Source organism: Sparus aurata, chromosome 15 (assembly GCF_900880675.1).
Source record: "Sparus aurata chromosome 15, fSpaAur1.1, whole genome shotgun sequence".
Taxonomy (NCBI): Eukaryota; Metazoa; Chordata; class Actinopteri; order Spariformes; family Sparidae; genus Sparus; species Sparus aurata.
The window spans coordinates 19,589,506-19,610,714 of record NC_044201.1 but is presented as its reverse complement, the minus strand read 5'-3'; the positions used below and the strand labels follow the sequence as shown (position 1 = coordinate 19,610,714).

Genomic DNA, 21,209 nt, shown 5'->3' with positions numbered 1-21,209 from the left:
CCAGTAGTTCAACATTGGTCGTGTGTGTTTTTGTGTGTGTGTATGTGTGTGTAGTGTAGAGTTACAGGGGATGAGGGTTAATGTTTAGTCCGCTGACGTCTTTTTATAGCCCTGTATAAAAGACCAGGAGCAGAGAGAGGTTGGATCAGTCTGGGCGCAGACGGGCCACGATATCAGTCATCAGGTGCGGTTTCACATCTGAAGTAATTATTCAGGGTCATCATGACAGTGAGATAGCATTTTTCACATACATCATTACTGTCAACATTATTTATAAGCCTTCATGATCAAACTGGATGACTGAGTAGAAGCAGAATGAACATTAATAAAATGGAAATACATTTTGAAAATACAAACATATTCCTACAACAATAAATATATATTTTTAAATGCCATAAAAACGGCAATATGCAACACAATATCACAAAAATGAAAACTGAAAAACAAAAAGCATAAAAACAAAATCTCTGGAAAACGTGCAGGTTGGTTCAATATCCATAAATGATGGTTCATGAATAGCAAGTTTTTAAAAAAAAAATAATTTTTTACTCTGTAACTTTTTATGTCAGAATTTTAAGGAAATTTAAGAAACAGTACCCACAACACATACTAAGATCCAAAACTTCTTAGCTCAACCATAAAATTGAATCTTTAACCAGAAAACAGTCCCCTGCTCAACTGATGACTGAACTATCAAAGACCTCCGTATGTGAAGTGAAGTCGTCCTCCTAGGTGTGCACAGTCCTCGGTTCAGTGTTTGCTGCTGAATACTGAATATCCTGTATTTCCACATTCCAACGCTGTTGCCATGATGCTTGTGGTGACCAGAGAGCGTTTTGTGTTTAGTGCTGAAAAAAACATTGTCAGGCTGATAGTAATAGAATATCTAAAGGCAGCGATAAACAAAGGGAGGAAAACTCATGGAGAAGATGCCTGTAGAATGACTTCACTGTTTTCGCTTTAATTACATAGAAACACCATGTTGACACAGAACCATGGAACAGATCGCCATGTAGCTTCTTCACTGCTGGCCCTTTTGATTCAATAGTAATGAGTGTGACGCTCATTCTTCCTTAAATATTCATGTAGACGAAATAAAGAATATAAAATTCTGTCACAATCGTAAACGAGCATAAACATTATGAAAGAGGTTCAGTGCTCTAGACATTAGTCAGACGTGAAAGTTACACTGTAAAAAGTTTATTAGACTCAATAATATTTTCTTTAATAATTTTCAGACCACTTGTCAATCATCTCATTAAAATAAATTAAAAAAACATGATCAACATATGAGCAAACTTCCCAGCATGCATTGTTTGACAGTGACAACTCTTATGAGAGGCTTCTTTTTCTTAGTTTGAATAAAACATACAGTATATGAAGGAAACTTGATGTGTGCCTTCAGCAGTGTTGGGTAACATCACTTTTAAAAGTAATTGATTTATAAGCCTGTGTAAGATGAGTGGAAGACGGGTTTATGTTGGAGTTCCTTGGTAGATAGATTTTCATAATAGTCTGAATGAAAAATGCAGGAGGCTTGATATTTGCAGCCAGCACCAAATAAGTCCGTAGGTAAAACCTGGCTTGTTTATTATCAGTTAAACACAGTACAGTAAGTTACAGGACACCCATCTGCAAATCTCCAGACACTGAGCTTTACATGTGGTGAAATGATACTCAGCCACAGACAGAAAACCTCATTGTAAACGTGCCTGCTATTATCACCTGGAAACGCTGAGACCCGCTCACCCACTTCTCTTTGTGCCCCAGGAGGACAATTGTGTCTGAGGAGGAGGAGGAGGAGGATGAGGAGGAGGAAGAGGAGGAGGAAGAGGAAGGCAGGTCAGGACTAGTTGAGCAGGAAAGATGATCCTGGAGGCCAAGAGATGTCTTCTGACTCCTCGATTCAATAAGTAAACAACCATCCACCATGAGATACTTTGTATGAGGAGATGAAATTATTCAGAGACAAACAAATTTTAATTCAGTGTGGAGACTGAAAATATGATACAAAGTGCACATATTTTACAAATAATGCCACATATTCATAAAAAGGATGTCCACTCGATTTTTCATAAAAGGAAAAAATACAGGCAACAGTGCTGATACAATTGGATATTATCTTTTGAGATACAATTAGTTATGTAAACGTACATTATTTGCTCTGTATCCTAATGGGGTGTATGATCTGCTGCTTTCTACTGTTCCCTTGTCAACAGTTGCTTCTTTACATATCCAGCTGACATGCTGTAAGATTAGCATAGTTTAAGCTCTGTTTTTGGTCTCCACCACCAACTCCAAGGGGGCAATATCTGGCTCCAATATTTTCACCAGTTTGTTGCTAACTTTTTTCATGTGCTCTTTGGCTGATGCGGCAGGTATTTAGACACATTTCTCCTTAAGGTGTAAGTTTAACATTTAAGTTTACAAGAGAGAGCAGGATGTTTTGGAGAAGCAGTTGTGTTCGCCATCCTCCTGGGGGGTCAGACGTCAGGTTCAGCTACAGAGCAGACCCCCTGGAGCTAACAGGAACTCAGAGCAGACAAACAAATAGGGTTTGAACCTGGTTCCTCAAGTTGAAGTTCAGTTTGTCTGGCTATCAGAGGCACCTCGAGTTAGCAGTGCAGTGGAATGAGGTCCTGAAATATTTCAATCTTATGCATTAATCTTTTTATGGGCACAAAATGTGTAGTTTTGTCAGTCAGGATATAAAACACAATGCATTCTTTATCATTATTTGTGTATCTGTGTATGTGTGTTACTACACCTGACACTGACAAATAGCCATTGTGTTTTGACAGAGCTGGCAGGGGTTCCCATGGAAGTGTGTGTGCGTGTGTGTGTGTGTGTGTGTGTGTGTGTGTGTGTGTGTGTGTGTGTGTGTGTGTGTGTGTGTGTGTGTGTGTGCGTTCTTGTAATCAGATCCATAATGGAGGAGCTTGTCTAAAGGTGTGTCTCTCTTAACACTGGCCAAACACAACTTGTTGGCTGCCCAGCCAGTGTAACTCTGTTTCTGTGTGTTTCTGTGTGTGTGTGTGTGTGTGTGTGTGTGTGTGTGCGTGCGTGTGTTTGTTTGTGATGGTTCAGACTCGGATAGTTTCACATTTCATCATACAAGGAGATAGACTAAACAATTAAATATCCCACAGATTAATTCACAAGCTTTTAAATTGTGAAACGAGTATGAACTGAAAATTGACCTCTTCCTTTAAGATTGTGAGGAAGATAGCAACTGGATGACTGGATTATTGGTTAGTGGGAGTCAGTAATGTTAAAAAGATACACCCAAAGTGACGACCCCTCAGAGAATTATTACCCGACTGTACAATTCCCTTTCGGCTCTACAGGGCGTTTTACCATCTTTCAGTTTGTTGTTTTGATTTTATGGTCTGCAACTTTACTGTTTGAAATAACTCAAACCGCTCCTGTTACCAAATGTTGTCAGCCACATCAGGCAGCTGCCTTTAGTGAAAAATAACTCAAACAACCCCACTGTATGCTCTCTGCCCTCCATCAGCAAGTAAGGGTAGCAGCATAATTGATTCTAGCAGCCAAAGAACCAAATATTTCCCTCAGGAGTTGATTTAGAGCAAACCAGTGCTAAGATAGTAAAGCCTATTGGTATTATATTCATCGTGGGGACACAAACACACCTCCAAACTTACCATAAAGCTGCTCCATGTCTTCTAGATGCAAGTATAAGCGGCTGTTTTAGGGTACTATAAAATCTGTTTTATTTTTTCCCAAATTCCGTTTTTTCCATTTTAATTTTTGGGCATCCATTTTTTTTACCTTTTACTCTTATTTTACTACCAAAAACAGTGTTTCTTTAATGTAAATGAGTAAAATGTACACAAATTAAACAGAAATTAACTTAAATGTATTTAGGTGACAAACAACACATTTCCTCAATACTGTACCGTAGAGTAAATTAAAGTGAATCAAAAACATTTTGACTTCATCAAGTCTTCATACAGCAGTATATTTTGTGTTTTTATGGGTTTCATTGAATAAAAGTCAGCTCTCAAGGAAGATTCAGTAAATGTTTGCATACCAAAATTGTTCTGAAAATTTAAGTTGTAGATATTAAAAAAAATTAGCAAAGATAATCCGCGTTAAAAATAGATTCCGTTTTAATCAGCCAATTCCACGATTCCGTCCGCAGTTCCGTGATCTCGGAAATCATAGGGCCCTACTGTTTGCTACCATGTTCGCACCATTTTATGTTTTAACATCTCATTAATAGATTTGTTTTTGGACAATCGGGGGCAGCAGAACATGCTACAGGAGTCATTGTCCGGCTTCCTTCTCTTGTTTGCAGATAAAAAGAAAATGTAATACAATCAGATGGAACAACCCTCACTCCATTTAGACTCCTCGGCGTCACCTTTGACCTTTAGCTTTTGAAGAAGCAGAGGAGGGTCTCCAAACACACTTCAGTGACCTCAGCAGCAGCTAAATGATCAATAAGTTGACTCAGGGTGTGTTCAGCATCTCCAGAACAAAGCAGGTTTCTCTCTCTGAAAGACACAAACCCTCAATTGGACAACATGAAAGCTGCTCTTACAGAATGACTCACTGCATAATATTGAGGCTTTATGGTACCTTTTAAATGACTCGTTAGCTGAGTGCGTCATTAGCGCAAATCACAAAATGCCTTTTATAGGAAGCCGGCCCTGTTTCAAAGGCTGTTTCATCATGAAATATCTATAATGGCGCAGTTAGTTGGTGAAGTAACTTAACAAAACACACGGGGTTAAACATGGTAGTGAAGTGAATGAGACATTCTTCGCCCTTTAAGATTATGTGAAATTTGAGCCCATAGCTGCACATTGAAACGCTCACCCTGAACAGTATGAATCTAAAGCTCTAAAGCACGTCATGTTCATCACTGATAGACATGGTAAAAACTGATGCTCATTGAACAAAACGTTGTGGTTTTCTTGAATAGGTTCAGTCTTCGCAACTGCCCCACACTTTCCTTGTTGTTAAACCTCAGCAGCTCAGTGTCGAGCATGTAAACGTTTGTCTCCAGTTTTAGTCGCTCAGTTCGCTGCAGATCTTCCTTAACAACTTCTGACTTGATTTGTATAAATTGCATGAGAAGTTGAAGCCAGAGAAGCTCAAATCTCAAACAGAAAAAGAGCAACAAGCAACAAAATCATTTCAAAGGTGCACGTTGTTATGTATTTTGTTGCGACACATAGGGCTGTTCGATATGAACTGAGACAGAGATTTAAAGGACTGTGAGTCATCCTACACAATAGGTTTTGTATATTGTGCCGAGTTTGAATCCCTCAGCCTGGAAACCATCACGCTGTGTTTGACAGTTTGAGTGGACAACACACTCAGAGACAAAAGCACAATCCGACTTGTAAGGTAGAGCTCACCGTCTCACTGTGACAAGAAACAATAAACATAATGTGATATTAGTTTAATCTCAAATGGAATAGTTTGACATTTAATATGTTTATTTGAATGAGGTTGACGTCACTTATATCAGTGTGTAAAAAAGTGAGTCATCACAAGGAGCCGATAAGTTCAACTTAGCACAAAGACTTTGCTGGCACGATCTATCCAGTGATAACAATTGCTGTAGCTATATATGCCGTTAGTAAGTTAGCTCAGTTAGCTGTGCAGTGAGTGGCCCTAAGATGACTCTGCAGGCTCAGTCTCCGTCTTTCGCATAACATCAGAACTGAGTTAGTTTTAGACTGCACATTTTTACTTAGGTCATAGTGTCCTTGAATCTCCTCTGTCCATCAGATTATTGTTTTTCTGTTGTCAAGCGGAAAACTACAATGTTACAGGTGATACATTAAATCCCAGCCACTCCCAGCCTCTCTTCTTCTCTCTGTTTGCTCTTTGCTCGCTCTCTCGTTTCACTTCCAAAGCACTTCATCGCCATGTGAGTTTGCCCTTCTCCATCCTCCCCCTGGCTGTCGTTCCCATGTGCTCGCTATACATTAACAAACCAAACTGACCCTCCCTCTCTCGGGCCATGTGTGGTAGCCACAAAGCTGACTGAGCAGGAATGTGGTTCCGTGGGTTCCCATACATCGGGTGACGGAGGTGTATGAGTTGCAAGCAAGAAGGCTCCCAAGCCAGTGACCGCAGTTCGAGACTGTGGTTCAACTTTTGCAAGCATGAAACCACTGCATGGTTTCAGTGACCTCGGGACACCTCCAGTCGTGTCTGTGGCAACCAAAACAGGTATATTAAGCCAGAACATGGTCATTAACCCCGTTATTTTTGTGCCTAAAGTTGCGACATAAGGTTTGAACATAGCTGTGGTTGCAGAGACTTACATTGCCGACATGTGTCCTGGTGACGCGACTGCACATCCAGCGCCAATACAGCATACGTGTAACACTACTGCTACTTCTGCACAACTCATCCAACACACTGTTACTGAGAACCAATAACCAATGAGTCTTATAACTGAGACTGAAACTTTTGTGAAACTGGCCTAGAAGCGACTGTCGGTGTGTTTTCTAATGACAAGGGCAGCGGTTTTTATTTGAGCGCAGATTAAGTTGCAGGACCTAAGCTTTTATTTGTCAACTACCGAGAATGACGTTTACCTCCTTTTGTTCCCCTGGCTGCATTAGTTGCCTCACAATCACTTTTGTGTGTGCATGTAAACGGGTTGTCACCATATATAGAGACACACACAAACACACTGGGAAGACATGAGGGCAGACACACACACACACACACACACACGCACACACACACACTGAGACCTGAGACATCCTCCTGCTACACACACAAAGCCAAAAAAGCACCTGTCAAACTGGTCGTATCAAACCGGAGGGATGGATGTGGAGGTGGAGTAGAGGAGATAGAGGGAGGTGCAGGAGGAGATGGAGGGGGAGTGTGAGACGGCCTTTAAAAAGCAGATTAAAATGCGTTACACATCTCATTCTAGGTGAATCGCACACAAACACAGGTTTGGACTATGGCTTCCACCACCTCGGGGGATGTTCTGCCCACAGGCGGCAGGATCTTCACCTCCATTCCTGACGTGTTCTTCATCCCTGAGTTTGTGAGTTTTCTCATCTGTTCATTCTCACTTTGATATTCTTGGAGGTTCCTCTTTCCTCGGGCACCATTTAGATATTGATCTTGTTTCCTGCGTCCTCATCATTGCTCCATCAAGGCGAGTCAGTTTCAGATAACAAACAACCCGTTTTGTATTGCTGCGTTGCCTCAGTGTTTGATCAGTGAAGCCAACCCAGAGCAGAGTGACCACAAACCACGAGGAGGAGTCGAAAGGTTTGGTTTTTGCTTGAAAATGACACAAGCATCAGACGATTTAACTGGTTTTTATTGACATTGTTGGCATTTTTGGCTTTCTGCTGAGTTTATATTGAGAGTTTCTTCAAGAGAGCAAATCATTTCCAGTGGAAGACACACTGTTGACATGACAACAAGAAAACAGCACCTTCGACATGTTTTAACAACAAAAAGCAAAATATCAAGGAAAAAATTGACATTACTTTTTCACAGTGTGAGATATAGCCCTGAGTTTTTTTTACGAGTCTGTACACTGTAAATTTTAAACAATGACTTCACTTTGAAAGGGTCAAGGAACTGATTACATCAGAATTACCAACTAAAGTAGACTAAAGCTTTTTAATAATAAACTGTAGTTTATGATTCTACTCGGTTATTCTGAGGCTTTCCTTGCAAGTAAAGCAAACTTCTAATATTTCAAAAATCTGTAAAATGAAAAAAATAAAACCAAAAAGATACTTTTTACTGTGCGATGCTTCAGGTCTGAGACAGAAGGTGTTACAGAAGAGATGTGTACCATAAGATATCTTAGATGTGTAAGAGGCGTTCACAAGCGTAGGTTGATTATCAAATATTATTGATTATTCTACACATTAGATGTTTTGCTACTCCAATAATTGGGTGTAACCTGGTCATTCCGGTAGAAACGTTTATTTTCTAAGATGACTATGACTGAGTTTGATTAATTACAAGATAATTGAATGTGTTTTTTTAGGGAATAAAGTTATTTTGTGAATATGTTCTTTGGAGTTCCTGAGGCTTGTATTATTGGAAAAAGGCTTCCTGTTCATAGCCTACTGTTTACACTTGAAGGTTTCAATAATTTTGCAATAACTCCACAGTCTAGTAATTGTAACATAAGCTCCGTTTTTCAACCTGAACTTCTTGGGGGACGTCTTGTGTCTTTATTTGTTAACTGGACAGTAAAGAGGTGATAGGTAATGAGGAGGGGATCGACTCATAGACGTTGCAGTCGCAGTGGTAAACCTTGGTTAACCCCAAACTGGTATTGTAGCTCAAACTTGGATCATGTTGGTATATCAGGTCTTTCTGTTGTATCGATTTAGGGCACAGACTTCCTCCGTCAGTGAGAAGACTTTGAAAGCTCTAATGTCTTGCTCTTATCATTTAAATCTGTCCTGAGGTGTATCTGTCCTCCCTGTGGAATATAAGTGGAATATCTCGATTAGGGTTAAGGAAGGAATATAACACATTCAACAAAGCTCATGTTTGCTTGAATCATTCAGAAACAACCACGGACTATCTGAGTTTTCTGCACGATTAAATCCGTGTGACACAGGTGGAAAAACAGCTTTAGTTGCAGATTGAGGTGTAAATCGAAACCAGCCACCATCTCACATGGTTTACCTGCATGCTTGCTTTTTTTTTTTTTGGCTCCATGCCAGCGCACCTTTTCATGAAATAATCTGCAGCTCAGGTGTGGAAATGTACTGGTAGTATTTACTACCCTGGTTCTAAGTTGTAAAACAGCACGAATAAAAAAAAAGGGGGGCAGGGAAAAGATGGGCTTGGCTGCTTTTTTTTTTGCTTCTGTCCAGTTTTGTTTTCCTGGAATGAAACTGAGTGATGGAGCAGCAAGGCATACATTTTTTTTGCATTTTGTGTAAATTAATTCAGCAGCAAAAGGCGCAGTATGTAAGAAAAGTGCCTTGTAGGGGCCAGCAATACCAGAGCAACCGCTAATTGCTGCTAACTGTAGCTGCCGTCAGCTAGTTAGCTCAGTTGGCCATGCAGCTAGCATTCTGATTAGCTGACTCTGGCTGAGCTTGATTGTCGGGCCATCGACTCTATGGACTATCGCTAGCTTGTTAGCATGCTTCAGCATCCGGAGACATCTCTGCAACACTTACATGTCTTTAACATAATTTCCAAAAATTTTATTTCTTCACATTTTGTTGATTATTACAGTTAATTTTGGAATATTTTCAAACTTAAGTTCTTGTCTGGCTCATTCTTTCAGTGCAAAATCTTTGGTTATCTTAGATTCACACCGGTTATATTTCATTCCAATGTCAACCCAGAGTGAGACGAGATTTTTTGTCAGATATATCAGAAAATGTTCTACATTCTATGTGCTCATTACAGTTTCTTTACATAGCTTAGCCAAGAGGAGCACACTTAGCTTTTTACTGGAAATGCAAGGATTCTTATCAATGTGAGTCACATGAAGAATCTGAGTGCTCTCAAAAGTTTATTGGCTGTTTTGATACATCTGAACATTGTGACTGCTGTCAACCCAGGACCTTCAGACTAATTCCCTTTGACCTGTGATGATAAGAGTGGACATGTTCCTCTTGTATGCCGATAGTCTGATATGAAGTACTGTGGATAAGGCTTGAATAATATTTGCTGCATGTGATTAGCTTCATGATTTTTCTGAAGTAACAGTGTTTTCACAGTAATAAAATGTGGCCTCAGGTGTTTTCTTACCTCTTTATCTCCCTTTCTCCACACGCTGTGCTCGAACACTGCCGGTTATTTGACTAATGTGTCTTTCTCGCCTTAAATGTTTTCAATTTAAATTTAAATAAAAAGAGTCATGAAGCGATGACATGTAACTTCTTCATCACATAATATAATATCATCCGTTTTTACCTGCTGTTACAAAATGACAGAGCCTAAAATTTTCTTACTTTGGGAGCTACTTAAACACACTTTGTTAGATTTGTTTTTGAAAGGGTGGTAAAAAGACTCATACACATATAATTAAAAAGTAGAAAGATTATCGCTAAAATACATCATGTTGTTTTGAGCTGATAATTCACTGCTTATTGGCTTGAAAGCTCATTTTCACATTAAGAACATCATGAAAACTGTCATATTCTTATAGACTGATACAATAAATAAATAAATATGGATTCGTTGTGCTTAAATGTTACTTTAAACATAAAACTTTATATTGATTTTGTAAAAATAAAAGGTTTTCTCCATCAGTGAGTCAACTGTTGGAGTGATGTGGACAAATGTTAGACCCACAGAAGTCATTTGGAATTTAAGATTCTGAAATAAAACACCTCACACATCGAGAAAATCGCATGAACGTCAGGAAATCCATCAGTGTAAGCTGATATATCGCTCTGCTGAAGTGATACAGTCATAGAGAGAAGAATAAATGCAGTAAATATTTGCACTACCTGCAGGTGTGTTGTTTAATCCAGGGCGTGTCACATTCTTTACATGTGGTCAGACTGAAAGTTTGTCTCCGAGTTACAGAAAATGCATAGCGGCTGATGTATGAATAGACTGGCCCGGCTTTGAACTCGCCGTGTGTGCACAGCTGAGTGAAACCTGGTTACGCCATGTTTGTGGGTCGAATTGCAAGAAATCGTGGTTGGTCTATAACCGGTTGAAGATTATCCCTTTAACCAACATTTTAAAGTCTTACAGGTGGTCAGTGTCTCACTCCAACCTCAGCTTCAGTTTCAGTAATGTAAACTGATTGATTTTCAGGACTCATCAACATTTTGAAGTGGACTATTGAGGCTTGATTAAATTAAAGGGGACTGTTTGGCTGTGGTGGAGGTATGTTCTCTACTTACTGCCATTCTAGTTTATTGGTGCAGTCGTGTTGGTCTATAAAAAAAGGCCTGTCACAACACAAAGTGTCTTATTGCACAATGAAGAATGGGAATGGTTTTCTCTGTACAGTAAAGCATTTCAAAGTGCCTCTTATCAAGGAACAAATGCTGGTTCATGTTATATCTGAATGCCAAAGAGTCCTTTAAGCACGATGTTTGTCAAAGGAGGAGAGAGACTGACCCAAGAGTGCCAACAATGTGTGTGTGTGTGTGTGTGTGTGTGTAAGCCCAACCCTTACTTTAAGGGGCACTCCACCAGTTTTATACGAGAAGCACTGAAGGAGCATTCTGAAGAATGAAACAGACTTGGCGACGACACAGTTGTAACTTTAATGGAAAGTTAAGATGGGTCCCCCCTTTTTTTCAAAATGTGTGTCTTGCACAACAGGTGTTGTCACTGTTCATCTTGTGGGGAGAATAAAAGAGTTCATGAAAGTGCAGGCACGTTGAAAAACTCTGAAGGAAACGATGAAAACGTTTAAAAAGCAAAAACACAGCTCCAGTAGCAAGGAACTATCAAAGTAAAACTCGACCCGTTATACTGATTCGTCATGAGACTGTTGCCAAATGCTAACAGAAACTGTTTCACCTCCCCTGTGTGACCCTGCAGGTCTTCGGAGGTTTGGTGTGGATCCTGGTGGCGTCGACCCGCGTCGATCCGGACAACCCTCTGGGCTGGGTGATGTTCGTGTCTGTGTTCTGCTTCGTGGTGACGACACTCTGGTTCTTCCTCTTCCTCTGCGGAGCCAATGGCAGCAGCATCTGGCCCGCCCTGGTGAGACACGCCAATAAGTGAGCTTTAGAGGGGCTCGTAGGTGGATTATGTTACTGTTGGATTCAGGCTAGCTTCTCCCAAAGGTATCCGTCGGCTGCCTGTAGTCTTACACTTATTTGATGATTATGATTATATTTGCTAAGGAAATCTACAAATGCAACCCAACCAATAATGCTAAATGTCAGTCATCTGCCTATCTGCAAAGTACGCATATGTTGAAATCTTATGTTTCTTTAGGTAAAATTTTGTGTGGTTTCACCTGCAAATGTTAAAACTCAGACTCAAGCCTTCTTTGCTTTCTAGCCTTCCTCGCCACACATGATTTGACGCGAATACAATTTGAATGTATCTGTGGTTTGCTGAAATGTATAAAACAACATCTTATTCCGACGCGTGGGCTGAGAACTAAGAGGAAGATTCAATTCAAACAATATCAAGAATTTAGCGGTGGTAAATCGGCAACCATTATGATTTTAAACTGCATCAGTTGCGCTTCTCACCAGTAACTAAGGTGGACAAAGCTGAGGAAATGGTTGGTTGATTTGAAAGTTGTGTTTTCTGCCTCTCTTCGACGTCATGTTTCATATTTTGTAACCACGTCCTCTCCTCTGTGTTCCCTCTCTTGTCCCTTCTTCTCCTCCATCACCTCTTTCACTTTCTCTCATCTTCTTTTTCACGTTTCTCTTCCTTTTAACTGTGTCTGTTGTGTCTCTCTCACCAATTTTCCTCCTTCATCCACCACTGTCCCCTTTGGATCTCTTGATAAAATCTATATTTTTTTTGTCTCATTCCTCCCTTTGGCTCTTCCCTCTGTCTCTCTTTTTTTTCTTTCTATTCCTCCATACCCTCCCCCCTCCCTCCTCCTCCCTGCAGGACGCGGGTTATCATTTTGTGGCGGTGGTTTTCTACCTCAGTGCGTCGGTGGATCTGGCCTTTATCACTGTTCTGAAAGGGTGGGGTATCACGATTTTGCAAGGTTTCGGGGGGAATGTGCAGGCTCTAACCGGTGACGCTCTCAAAGTCTACAGGCTGGACATTGCTGCAGTGGTATGTCAAAAACACGGAAGTTCAACTCTGTAAAGACAAGATGCTATTTTCTGAATCAGCTTTTTCCAGCGTTTTTTTTAAAGCTACAGTCTTGTTTTTCATTGCTACTTTTTTTTAAATCAGGTGGGGGGAAAAAAAAAATCTAATCTGTTATTTGTCTGTGGTTTTCAGGTGATGTCCTATATGGCCACTCTTCTCTACTTCCTCCACGCCATTTTCTCCGCCATCAGATGGAGGAGGTCCTAACGATCTGATCTGTCACCGGAGTAAACCAGAGATGACTTTTTCCATTTTGTGCTTTTTTAAAATTTTCGCCAGCCAAAGTGCCAAAACATCAAATGAATGAATGAGTGGAAAACAGGTTATCAAGAAATGTCACCTGTAAATTGGACTGATTAGCGAGGTAGCCCCGCACGTTATGAACCCCTAAATTGACTGTAATGCAAAAATAAGGCAGCGATTTGTTCAGATAGATGCAAATGAAATAAGTGGAGTAAAATGTGTTTGTCAGAAATAAATGTGGTGGAAGATGGATGAGTGTAAATAACTAATTTAACCACAAATCTGCTTAAATAGTTAGGAGCAGGTTCTACATTATGATATGTGAAGATGAATTTATAATGAGGGCAACAACAAAGTTTTCATTGCACTGAATGTTTTTAATGAGAGAAATGCCTTAAAGGGTCAGTTCGCACGATATACAAAACACCATTTTCTCACTCATCCGTCAAACACTTCTTAACAGTTTTCAGTGCAACTGTTTTTATGTTGGAGGAAGTTCCAAAACAAGTTATTCATAGATAATTCTGGGCAACAAAGGTATGTTTTCTGAGTCTGTGAGCATCGCAAATTAAACTGAATTTACCCTCAGCCAAATTTCTCTTGTAGGAGGGATACTTCAAAACAGGGACAAGTGAAACCAACAGAGTCTATGAGGTTTTTTTTAATTGATGTTCGCTTATGTGCCTGAAATAAGGTCTGTGGTCACCACAGGCTTAAGATTTTACACATTTTGTTCCAGACATAAAATATGGAGTGGCCCTTTAAATAGTGTCATGAGAAGCCTTAGCTAGCCAAACATGGTGACGTGTTTTGATTAAGCAGCTGACAGCAAACAAGATAAATTTATTAACTTGTTGGCAGCTGGACCTAATAAAACACTTGAGAGTGCAGAGAGTAATTAAAATGTCATTGTTGACTTTGCTGTACAGGTGAAATTACCAACGACTCCAAAACATTTCACATTCTTTATAAACGTGTTTTACAAATTAAATTGCCAGAAGTTTGGTTCCAGCTCGCGGTAAACATTTCTGCAGTTTGGAGATGTTACAGCATTTCACTTGAACAATAAAACACATTCCGTCGCAGAACCTTGTGTGAGTACATAACATTTAAGTCAGTAATAAATCCAAGGATTTGTACCTTTCACAACCTGAAACACTGAATATCTAAACAGGTTTGATTGGCGAGAGGACTGTCCTTTGTTTCCTGCATGCTTTCTCCATTTTTTACGGTGAACTTAAGATGTATGAATTTGAATGGATCAACGGCTCTCCCTTCTGACCACCACAAATCTTTTTCTATTCATATTTAGCGTTAGTGTTTGCTTGTTTTCTCTTTTGAAAGGCTCGGTCTGATGTTCGGTATGAATGACTGTTTTCGCATGACTTATTGTTTGCATTTTTACAAGAACTTCCAAAACATTTGATGATGTAAATATTAAGAGGGACTTCACTTTACGGGTATATTTGGAATCTATGAATCAATGTGAAATAAAATGTATTGGATATTCAAACAGCTTGGCTTTTCTTCTTGGTCATTTTACATTTATGTTACTGTATAAATCAGGGCTGGTGGCCTGCGGGTCAAGGTTGTTTTAACTTGGTCTCCACCAACTCCTGAGATAAACATCCAGCTCCTCTTTTTTTGCATTGGCTATGGCTGGAAATGGACTGATGAGCCAAAGTTGTGCTGTAAATTCAAAACAATGAGCCAAAAGATGCTAAAACGCTTCAAACTGATCTATTGTTCAAATTATAATATTTATTACCTCACCTTTAAAGGTGCAACATGTGAGAACTGGCTGATTCATACTCCAAATAAATGAAGAGCAATATATCATTAGTGTAACCGCCAGCTAGAGCTAGTTAGCTCAGTTAGCGGTGAAGCTAGAGGCTCGGTGTGGGAGCTTGTGAGTTAGTGTTAGTGATTACACAGCAAGACGTGGACTTTAGATCGGAGCAGGGCTTGCTGGATAGCATGCTGACATCAGTAGATATCTCTTCAATACACAGACATGATCATGGTAAAATTGATATTTATTCACATTCTGCTGATAAGTTACATTTTCTTTCATATTGCCCCTTTAAAGCAAAGCTGTGTGGCTGTTAAAAGTGTCTGTGAGGTTGAGGTGGTTGAAATGAAATGTCTTCAGCCATAAAACCAATGAGCATCTGTATTTTGAAAAGAAACACCTGTGATACCCCCTGTGTGCACCACAAATAGAGGCTGCAGGCACTGTGTGGGGATCGTGAAGTCAGAATAAACCTGAAACTCAGTAAACAGTTTCTTTGCTCTGCAGCAAAAACATGTAGACATTTCAGCCCACAGGTTTATCTGTAGCCACGGGGCACAAAATTCCTCCTCTGATCGTTTCAAAAATCCCTTCACAGGTCACCAGCTAACATTAAACACCAGGTAGCCTTGGGTGGTGTAAGATGAAGGGTGGTGCAAGGAGTCGTTGTGGGAAGGGATCTCTCACCCACAGGAGCAGAACGGGTTTGTCTGGCCTCCCTATAAGAGTCAGAAACACCTGCTGCCACTCTGTTAGAGCTCAGAGGATAGGGCCGGTCACCAGAAGGAACAGGCAGAGATGGCTGCAACGACTGCTCAGGCGATGGGGAGCCTGCCCAGCGGACTGGGGATCTGCACCACCGCCCCGGATATATTTTACCTGCCTGAACTGGTGAGTGGACAATGGCTGAGGACAGAGCAGCTGACCTTGAAGTGGGTAATGGAGGGTATTTCTTTCCATTTTGGATAAATGTTTGGAATTCAGCTGATGAGTTTCCCTGTTTCAGATGAAACTAATTTGATTTTAAAGTGTTTTAATACAGCACACATTACAATAAACAGTCATTAATGACACTCATTATAACAATTACACTTTTATTGAACTAGTTAATACCAAGCCGTCTAACAAAATAAAGGGACAAAAGGCAGTTGGCACTTGATATTGAAATAAGTGCACATTATAATATTATTTATGTTGTTGTAGCTCATGCTTAACTTAAGGGACCAACTTCGATGCTAATCTAAAAAAAAAAAAATCCTAGACTTTGTTTTACTTTGGCCTGGAAAAACACCAAATAAATGTGGTGTACAGTTCGAGTTCGATTTTTAAGTATTTCCGTAGAGGTGCTCTGTGAAAGTTTGCATTTTGGTGAAACGGGAGATGCTGAAACATATTCCCAACATGGGAGGAGCGCCTGGGTCTTTCCACCTCTCACATTTCACTCATATTGTGTCTGTGTGCTGATAATCTAAGAAAGAATGCGGCCAACTCTTCCTCTCCCCCGAACGATGACAAAAGATAGAAACTGCTCATATGACGGCGCAGGGGAGGAAAGTGTTTCCAGTTTATGTTGTATGTTAGGTTGTTTATTTGAGCTTTTATTTATCAAGGGAAGGGTTGTGATGAGGATCCATCAACTGTGCTGATGACGCCCTGCTCCCACGAGGAGTGAAATGAAAACAAGAACCATATCTGCAGACGGTGTGATGAGGAAAGGTGCAAAAAAGACTAAAGATATCTGCAAGTGTTCCGTTTCATATAGCTCTGTTTAAAAGTAATTCTTGTCTGTTTAAAAGGACAGGACAATAAAAGCCTTGTGTAGGGCACCTATTTGAATGCTGTCGCCTTAACTAAAGCTTTACAATCTGCTAAAGCAAAAGCTGTATTTACACAAAGAAGACATCCAAGTTCTATATATACATATATATATATATATATATATATATATATATATATATATATATATATATATATATATATATATATATATATATACAGTATTATATATCTAATTGTTGGTACATTAAAGTTAATCAATCAAGCTGTGCATGTAAATCTAGGCATTTACAAATGAAACATGTCACACGCGTGCCGCTGGTCGCACCCATGCTTTGTTGCATGAGATGTGACAGATACATGCATTACATTAGATCCTCAATATACAAACACAACTGTATATATACGTATAAAAGATATCTCTAGGTTTAGTTTTTTTTCTGGGTTTCTGAGTGCACGAATCCTTGAAACTGTAACACGTGACATTCAAGCCGACCCTCCCCTCTGTTGTAAAGTGCAAGTCTGAAATGTCCTTTTGTGTAAATGTTTGATTGGGTCTTGAGAGAGTCACGCCCATTCTTTATCATATCAACCTATAGGTCACGTATAGCTACAGTATAATGAAGTCTAGTTCTTTAATAGCGGAAAAATAGAAAAATCCAAGGCGATCTTCTTTCCAAAAATTATTATTAAAAAAAAACTTTATTTAGTTGGATATTTTATGCCGGAATCCTTAAAAACACCGCCTATGTGGGTTAAGAAATGAGCGCAGAAGCACCCAATGTGTCACAGCACAAATTGCCTTCTTCCGGTATTGTGGAATCAGTTGTTGCTCCGTTTACAACAGTTGATTCTTTACCATGAGTCAGAATCATTAAATAAGGCATGGCTCTTGTTTGAAAGAGACACAAAGGCGTTTTTTACGTTGATCTCTGTTCACTTTTATATGCTCGTATATTCAGGCAGGTGGGTCATGACTCAGTAAAAGTTCATTCCAGAGAGTTTCGATCATAGGGATGTGGTTAACGTTATCTAAAGTAACTAAACACCACCCACCCTGTCCTATTGAAAGTAAAAATAAATGTTTGTTTAGTCAACATGTGGAGAGATGCTGCCTCTGATCCTGCTGACTTGTTAGTTTGACAGCTGTTTCATGTAAATTGTTGACTTTTACATTTTATGGTTTTGACCTCATTTAGATTTATGTTTTTTTGGTTTTTTTTTGCCATCTGCAATTTCAGTTTGCTGATTCTGGACTTAAATGGGACCAAAAAGAAAAACTGAAACTTAAACTTGCAGTAAAAACACAAATCCAGTGATTTTTATATATCTTTTTTTTTATTCCTAAATCATTTGATCCATGTGTAGCCATGTAAATTGGCCTGCATCCAAGTTTATGTTTGATCAATAACACACGTGACCTATGAAATACTGTCCAAGTCAGAATAATGGTGATGAAGCATGTCTGAACAGCAGAACGAAAAACTGTCAAAGGTTTCATCTTTCATTTCACATGTCTAAACGTTTAAGATTATTCATTTGCTGTAACTTTTTTTCAAAATCTACTTTCAAACTGTCATGGCTACAGTGGAAAAGAGATCGCAGTTAAGCCCATTTAGACTGAGAGGAAGTATGCATGTACGTCACAGGTCATTTGAGGGAAAATAGCTTGCCTAAGGAGAAGAAACCAAGAGTATCAAAACGCATTTCTGCTTGTGGTAGGATTTCATGTCATGCACTTGAAAAAAATGTTTGTTTTTTTGCAAGTTATTTCAGACTGCCTGCAGGAGTCATGTGTCTCGCTGTCACAGTGGCACAACGAAAGGAGACATTAAAGGTCCCAGTGTGTAGGATTTGCAGGTGGCAGAATTGGAATATAATATGAATACTTACGTGTTAATTTGTGGATAATCTCTCTAAGAATTGTTGTGCTTTCTTTATCTTAGAACGAGCCTTTTGTTCAGACTTTATCAATAAAAAGGACCCAAACACAAGACACACAGAGGCAGGAAGGTAGAAGAACAAAAAAGAGCTCTTTAATGACGCTGATATCCAAAATCCAAAACGCAAACAACAAAAGGCAGACAGAGGTAAGCCCAAGGAAAAAAACCTGAAGAGGGATGCAAATATTGAAGACACAGCAAAAGCCACAGAGACGAAAAGCAGGAACAAAAGGGGAAAACAAGCAAAGACAGGAAGTGGAAGGTAATGAATGACACATGAGGATATGATCGACAAAATAAAACAGGAAATGCCAAAAATCCTAACCATGACAACTTTTTTATCTGTAAAGAGAGAGCGGGTCTTCTTCACCATGGTACACTGCCATGTTTCTACAGAAGCCCAGAACGGACAAACTAAACACTGGCTTTAGAGTGCCCGCTTAGTGCTGCACCAAAAATCATCTGGTGTAGCCAGTAGTTAATTTGATGTCACTCTAGCACAAACAAATATCCCAAATATCATAAATCATAATCCATCCTTGCAGGTGTTTGGTGGTCTGGTGTGGATCCTGGTGGCGTCAACCCGCGTGGACCCCCCGATGCCTCTGGGCTGGGTGATGTTTGTCTCTGTCTTCTGCTTCGTCATGACTTTCCTCTGGATGATCATCTTCGCCGCTGGAGGTCATAAGAACAGCTCCGGCTGGGCTGCTGCTGTAAGAGGAAGAGATCAGAACGAGAGAAAGAATGAATGAAGCTGAGAGAAAAGTGTTGTAATGTTTTATTTAATCCGTGTGTGTCACCAGGACTATGCTTACCACGGCCTGGCAGCGTTCTTCTACCTCAGTGCGGGCGTGGTTTTGGCTTATATCACCTTCCTGGCTAAACCACTTTCAACCAAAAAAAACTACCAGATTGACATCGCTGCTGTGGTGAGAACTGAGTGCACACATCTATTAATCTGTATTCATCACACTGAAAATTTACATTACAGCACTTAAATAACAAACAGCTTGACATTCTTTACATTTTTTGAGCCATTTACATTTTTTTTTATTCTTAAGTCTCCTTCAATAACAATCTTAGACACACTGTAGGATTCGTGCATTATTAAAATGCCTTATAGATTTAAAATGACGTTTATGACCAACATAGGTCAGGGGCAGCATTGGCTTAGCAGCAAAATTGTGTTGCCCTAATATGAGTTGAATGGGTGTGTTTCAGGTGTTTGCCTTCCTGGCCACACTCCTCTACTTCATCCACACCATCCTCTCCTCCATCCGATGGAAAAACTTCTGAAGAGCGACGCTGTTTCGAAGACGTGTGTGTGTGTGGGTGTGAGTGTGTGTGTGTGTGTGTTTGTGGAATTAACCACAAATTACAAAATCGTCCTAGTCATATTGTGGTTTTATGTTTGTTGAAAGTTAAGTGAATGTAGATTTGTGAAGAAGCACCATAAGATAAAATGGCAGCACGAATACTGAAAGTGAATGGAGAATTGTACCCTGTTATCACAAACTGTCTTTTTTATTACACATGAACTCAATATGAAAAATATTGTCTTTTATTTTTTTCCGTTTTTTAGCCACTGATAATTTTTTTTTACATAAAAGGAAAGTTAAAACTATTCAAGAATATCACTTGCATAAAATTATTTTATATTGCTTTATATTATCATCATGAATAAAAAAAAAATCACGAAACACAAAAAGAAAAGATAATTCTCAACAATGAGCAGAGTTATGTCATGTGAAATAAATTCATTGTGGTGTTATCAGAAAGGCGTTCCTGATTAATAAGCAAAGGCGTGTTCACCTGGAGCTTGATGGAGATGTGATGAATTGAATAAAGTGGAATGTAAAGTTATGAATTTAAAGGTGTAGTTCAACATTTTTGATACATGTTGGATACATTGACTTCTTTTCGGAGAGTTAGATGAGAAATTTGAGACCCCTCTCACATCCATCCCTAAAATATGAAGCTACAGCCAGCTTGATGGTTAGCTTAGCTTAGCTTAGCTTATCTTAGCTTAGCTTAGATTAATTTAGCTTAGCTTAGTTAGTTTACCGTGGCGACCAGAAACACGGTTGTGATCAGATGGAGAGATGTTAAAAATGCTTCTCATTGATTTTTATATTTTTGACAACTGCTGCAATAGTTTGTTTTCTTTTAAATGTAGAAACCACAAATCATTACATGAATTAAGGTGATTCTATGTTTTAGGTTTAAGACTTCTGTCTGAAATTTGTGTAGTGTTGCCATTTTTTTTAACACAACATTAAAACAGGATATAGAGGTAAACATGACGGAGTCCGTGTTTTATTTGCTCCATCTTCTCCCTGAAACATTTGAACACATTGAGCACATTCAGTGTTTATATTTCTGCTGCAAGAATGGATGCAATCTACTTCTGAAGGAGAACTCTGTATTTTTGGAGAAGAAATTCCAAAACACAAAATATCAATGATGTAATAATACAAACTCTGAAATATTAATTTTCCATAAATGAAAAAACGCGCTGTTCTCAGAGGAAAACAAAGTCCCCAGAACGATGTGGAGGCCAGAAAGGTGGAAGGGTCAGCCACAAATTAATTTAGTTTGCTTAGGCATAAAAAATAAAAAAAATCAGTTAATAAAGATCTTTCTCTTCTGATCAAAATGTCTTCCCCAAACGTACATAGGGCATCTTTAAAGGCAAT

General features: G+C 39.3%; 2 protein-coding genes across 2 annotated transcripts; both read left to right on the top strand.

Moving 5' to 3' along the window:
• The first annotated feature begins 6,924 nt into the window (after nucleotides 1–6,924).
• On the top strand, nucleotides 6,925–14,517 carry LOC115596241 (myelin and lymphocyte protein-like). Its single transcript, XM_030441125.1, has 4 exons — nucleotides 6,925–7,048; nucleotides 11,509–11,673; nucleotides 12,547–12,720; nucleotides 12,892–14,517. Exons 1-4 carry the CDS (start codon nucleotides 6,962–6,964, stop codon nucleotides 12,964–12,966), a joined length of 501 nt encoding a protein of 166 aa, XP_030296985.1. The 5' UTR covers nucleotides 6,925–6,961; the 3' UTR covers nucleotides 12,967–14,517.
• Nucleotides 14,518–15,532: 1,015 nt separating this feature from the next.
• On the top strand, nucleotides 15,533–20,811 carry LOC115596201 (myelin and lymphocyte protein). Its single transcript, XM_030441051.1, has 4 exons — nucleotides 15,533–15,685; nucleotides 19,059–19,226; nucleotides 19,317–19,442; nucleotides 19,735–20,811. Exons 1-4 carry the CDS (start codon nucleotides 15,593–15,595, stop codon nucleotides 19,807–19,809), a joined length of 462 nt encoding a protein of 153 aa, XP_030296911.1. The 5' UTR covers nucleotides 15,533–15,592; the 3' UTR covers nucleotides 19,810–20,811.
• Nucleotides 20,812–21,209: the final 398 nt, after the last annotated feature.

What these genes read in the sequence shown, in the direction of transcription:
- LOC115596241 (XM_030441125.1), top strand. Translation starts at nt 6,962, where the DNA reads ATGGCTTCCACCACCTCGGGGGATGTTCTGCCCACAGGCGGCAGGATC. An exon ending in TGTTCTTCATCCCTGAGTTT is followed by an intron (nt 7,049 to 11,508) that starts GTGAGTTTTCTC and finishes GTGACCCTGCAG; the next exon opens with GTCTTCGGAGGTTTGGTGTG. An exon ending in GGCTGGACATTGCTGCAGTG is followed by an intron (nt 12,721 to 12,891) that starts GTATGTCAAAAA and finishes TGTGGTTTTCAG; the next exon opens with GTGATGTCCTATATGGCCAC.
- LOC115596201 (XM_030441051.1), top strand. Translation starts at nt 15,593, where the DNA reads ATGGCTGCAACGACTGCTCAGGCGATGGGGAGCCTGCCCAGCGGACTG. An exon ending in GCTCCGGCTGGGCTGCTGCT is followed by an intron (nt 19,227 to 19,316) that starts GTAAGAGGAAGA and finishes GTGTGTCACCAG; the next exon opens with GACTATGCTTACCACGGCCT. An exon ending in AGATTGACATCGCTGCTGTG is followed by an intron (nt 19,443 to 19,734) that starts GTGAGAACTGAG and finishes GGTGTGTTTCAG; the next exon opens with GTGTTTGCCTTCCTGGCCAC.